This window comes from Haliaeetus leucocephalus, unplaced genomic scaffold (genome assembly GCF_000737465.1).
Source record: "Haliaeetus leucocephalus isolate CR32 unplaced genomic scaffold, Haliaeetus_leucocephalus-4.0 Scaffold208, whole genome shotgun sequence".
In the NCBI taxonomy this organism is placed as follows: Eukaryota; Metazoa; Chordata; class Aves; order Accipitriformes; family Accipitridae; genus Haliaeetus; species Haliaeetus leucocephalus.
The window spans coordinates 71,818-75,731 of NW_010972644.1; the positions used below are offsets into that span (position 1 = coordinate 71,818).

General features: G+C 49.8%; 1 protein-coding gene across 1 annotated transcript; it reads right to left on the minus strand.

Moving 5' to 3' along the window:
* Window positions 1–325: 325 nt before the first annotated feature.
* Window positions 326–1,464, minus strand: LOC104831058. The gene is made up of 2 exons (XM_010566380.1): window positions 1,093–1,464; window positions 326–984 (listed from the first exon to the last, which is right to left on the minus strand). Exons 1-2 carry the CDS (start codon window positions 1,462–1,464, stop codon window positions 334–336), a joined length of 1,023 nt encoding a protein of 340 aa, XP_010564682.1. The 3' UTR covers window positions 326–333.
* Window positions 1,465–3,914: the final 2,450 nt, after the last annotated feature.

The following is a 3,914-nucleotide window of genomic DNA, read 5'->3' on the forward strand; positions in this document are numbered from 1 at the left end:
ATGACTTTGGGGCTCCATCTGTTGTAACAGTTCTTCAGGATAAGAGAGATGGTGTGAGATGTTGGGTTGTTGTATGCTGCCTCTGGAACTTGTGGCTAGTACATTTGGTGCAACTCACGCCCTTGTTCTGCAGGTTGAGGATGTTGATCTTGAGGAAATTGCTGGGTGTCAGTTCAAGTTCTGTCACTGTTGTACTTGGCTTAGTTTCAAAGTCCATCCTGCAGTCATTTGGGTAATTCTTACAGTAATACCCTTGATATGGCATATAGACACTATAGATACAATGACATGCATTGGCAGGGTATTTAGCAGTTAGGTATCATACAGCCCAATTCACTGGCTATTCTCTCCCAAAATCAAATCTCCCTGAGGTACACATCGAACTTCCCCATCCTTCTGCATCACCCACCAGGTGTACCCAGGTCCCTGAGCAAAAACAACCCCTTGAATGGGTTTGCCTCTGCTTGAGGGAGGACTAACCCAGACTGTCTTTCCTAACATACTCCTCATGCGCACTACAGGGACTTTATCCCCTTCTACAGTATGTGGAAGTCTTGGTTGGGCGGGGCCAGCCCGATTGGCGGATCCTCTAGTATTAACTAACCAGGTGGCTTTTGTTAAATGTGTATCCCAATGTTTGAAAGTCCCACCCCCCATCGCTCTCAATGTAGTTTTCAGCAGTCCGTTGTATCGTTCGATTTTTCCAGAGGCCGGTGCGTGATAAGGGATGTGATATACCCACTCAATGCCATGTTCTTTGGCCCAGGTGTCTATGAGGTTGTTTCGGAAGTGAGTCCCGTTGTCCGACTCGATTCTTTCTGGGGTGCCGTGTTGCCATAAAACTTTCTCTTCAAGGCCCAGGATAGTGTTCTGGGCAGTGGCGTGGGACACAGGGTATGTTTCCAGCCATCCAGTGGTTGCTTCCACCATTGTAAGCATGTGGCACTTGCCTTGGCGTGTTCGTGGGAGTGTGATATAGTCAATCTGCCAGGCCTCCCACTGTTTATATTTCAGCCATCGCCCTCCATATAACAGGGGGTTTAGCCGCTTGGCTTGCTTAATTGCAGCACATGTTTCACATTCGTGGATGACCTGTGCGATAGTGTCCATGGTCAAGTCCACCCCTCGATCTCGAGCCCATCTATATGTTGCATCTCTCCCCTGATGGCCTGAGGTATCGTGGGCCCACTGAGCCATAAATAGCTCACCCCTACGTTGCCAGTCCAGGTCCACCTGAGACACTTCAATCTTGGCGGCCTGATCTGCCTGCTGGTTGTTTTGATGTTCTTCAGTGGCCCGACTCTTGGGTACATGAGCATCTATGTGATGTACTTTTACCACTAGCTTCTCTATCCGAACAGCGATATCTTGCCACAGTGCGGCAGCCCAAATGGGTTTACCTCTGCGTTGCCAGTTGCCCTTCTTCCATTGCTGTAGCCACCCCCATAGGGCATTTGCCCCCATCCATGAGTCAGTATAGAGATAGAGCACTGGCCACTTCTCTCTTTCAGCAATGTCTAACACTAGCTGGATGGCTTTCACCTCTGCAAACTGACTCGATTCACCTTCTCCTTCAGCAGTTTCTGTCACTTGTTGTGTAGGACTCCATACAGCAGCCTTCCACCTCTGATGTTTTCCCACAATGCAACAGGACCCATCAGTGAACAGGGCATGTTGCCTCTCATTTTCTGGCAGTTTATTATACAGCGGGGCCTCTTCAGCCCGTGTCACCTCCTCCTCTGGTGACATTCCAAAATCTTTGCCTTCTGGCCAGTCCATGATCACTTCCACAATTCCTGGGCGACTGGGGTTTCCTATGCGAGCTCGTTGTGTGATCAGTGCAGCCCACTTACTCCACGTGGCATCAGTTGCATGATGTGTAGAGGAGATCCTCCCTTTGAACATCCAGCCCAGCACTGGCAGTAGGGGTGCTAAGAGGAGCTGTGTTTCAGTACCAACCACTTCTGAAGCAGCTCGAACTCCTTCATATGCTGCCAATATCTCTTTTTCAGTTGGAGTATAGCGAGCCTCGGATCCTCGATATCCCCGACTCCAAAACCCCAGGGGTCGGCCTTGGGTCTCTCCAGGTGCTTTCTGCCAAAGGCTCCAGGTAGGGCCATTCTCCCCAGCTGCAGTGTAGAGCACATTTTTAACATCTGGTCCTGTCCGGACTGGCCCAAGAGGTACTGCATGAACAACCTCCCGCTTAATTTGTTCAAAGGCTTGTCGTTGCTCAGGCCCCTACTTAAAATCGTTCTTCTTCCGGGTAACTCGGTAGAGAGGACTTACAATTTGACTGTAATTTGGAATATGCATTCTCCAAAAGCCCACAACACCTAAGAAAGCCTGTGTTTCCTTTTTATTAGTCGGTGAGGACATAGCTGCTATTTTGTTGATCACGTCCGCAGGGATCTGACGACGCCCGTCTTGCCATTTTCCTCCTAAGAACTGGATCTCCTGTGCAGGTCCCTTGACCTTACTTTCTTTTATGGTAAAGCCAGCCTTCAAAAGGATTTGGATTATTTTCTTCCCTTTCTCAAAAACTTCTTCTGCCGTGCTGCCCCATATGATGATGTCATCAATATATTGCAGGTGCTCTGGAGCTTCACCTTTTTCTAGTGCAGTCTGGATCAGTCCATGGCAAATAGTGGGGCTGTGTTTCCACCCCTGGGGCAGTCGATTCCAGGTGTACTGGACACCCCTCCAAGTGAAAGCAAACTGTGGCCTGCACTCTGCTGCCAAAGGAATGGAGAAAAATGCATTAGCAATGTCAATTGTGGCATACCACTTAGCTGTCTTTGATTCCAGTTCATATTGAAGCTCTAACATATCTGGCACAGCAGCGCTCAGCGGTGGCGTGACTTCATTCAGCCCACGAAGGGTCCTGGGAGAGACCAGGCAGGGGAGACAGCTGTTCAATCTCCTCCGTCTCCAATGCAGCTATACCAAAGGCCCAACGGTACCCTTTTGGGTCCTTGAAATACCCCCTTCTGAGATAATCTATACCAAGGATGCACGGGGCCTCTGGGCCAGTTGCAATGGGGTGTTTATGCCACTCATTCCCGGTTAGACTCATTCCGGCTTCCAATACAGTTAGCTCTTGGGATCCCCCTGTCACACCAGAGATACAGATGGGTTCTGCCCCTTTATAACTTGATGGCATTAGGGTACATTGCGCACCAGTGTCTACTAGAGCCTTATATTCCTGTGGGTCTGACGTGCCAGGCCATGGAATCCACGCTGTCCAGTAGACTCGGGTGTCCCTCTCCTCCACCTGGCTGGAGGCAGGGCCCCTCTAATCCTGGTTAGAATATCTGTTACCCACTTTTTGCACATGTGAATCAGAAGTCCCTTCAAGAGGATCAGAAATGAGATCGGCCCATCTACTGCACCCGGGGGACTGCTCACGGGAAACTGGAGCAGCAGTTTTCAAAGAAGAATCTTCTTTTCTGGTTGCTTTTTCTCGCAACTCCCGTACCCGTGCTTCCAAGACTGAGGTAGGGTTTCCATCCCGCTTCCTCATGTCCTCTCCATGGTCACGCAGGTAAACCCACAGGTTAGCCCGTCGTGTGTACTTTCTCTCTCCTCTCTCTTGGGCAGAGGAACGCTTACTCCCAATAACTGCAATGCGGGCCTGTACAGGTGAGGAGGAGGACATATCTACTTTGAATTGCTGGAACTCTCGGGACAATTCCTCTACAGCTGAGACACAGGCCTGTAGGGAGGAAGAGAGACTTCCTTCATATTGCCGGAGTTGGACAGCCAATTCGTCCACCATTTGTCCATAGCCTTCTTTCCAGGACATTACTGCCAGTGAGTTGGCATAGGTTGGTGGTGCACTTCGTAGAAACTTCCGCCACATCGGTTGTGTGCATTGGACTTCATCTGGATCTGTGGGTGACTATGCATTTTCA

Excerpts from the sequence above, each read along its gene's own strand:
- LOC104831058 (XM_010566380.1), bottom strand. The coding sequence starts at position 1,464 with ATGGGGGCAAATGCCCTATGGGGGTGGCTACAGCAATGGAAGAAGGGC. Across the intron at positions 985-1,092 it reads CCATGGACACTATCGCACAG|ATTGACTATATCACACTCCC; the intron begins GTCATCCACGAA and ends GAGGCCTGGCAG.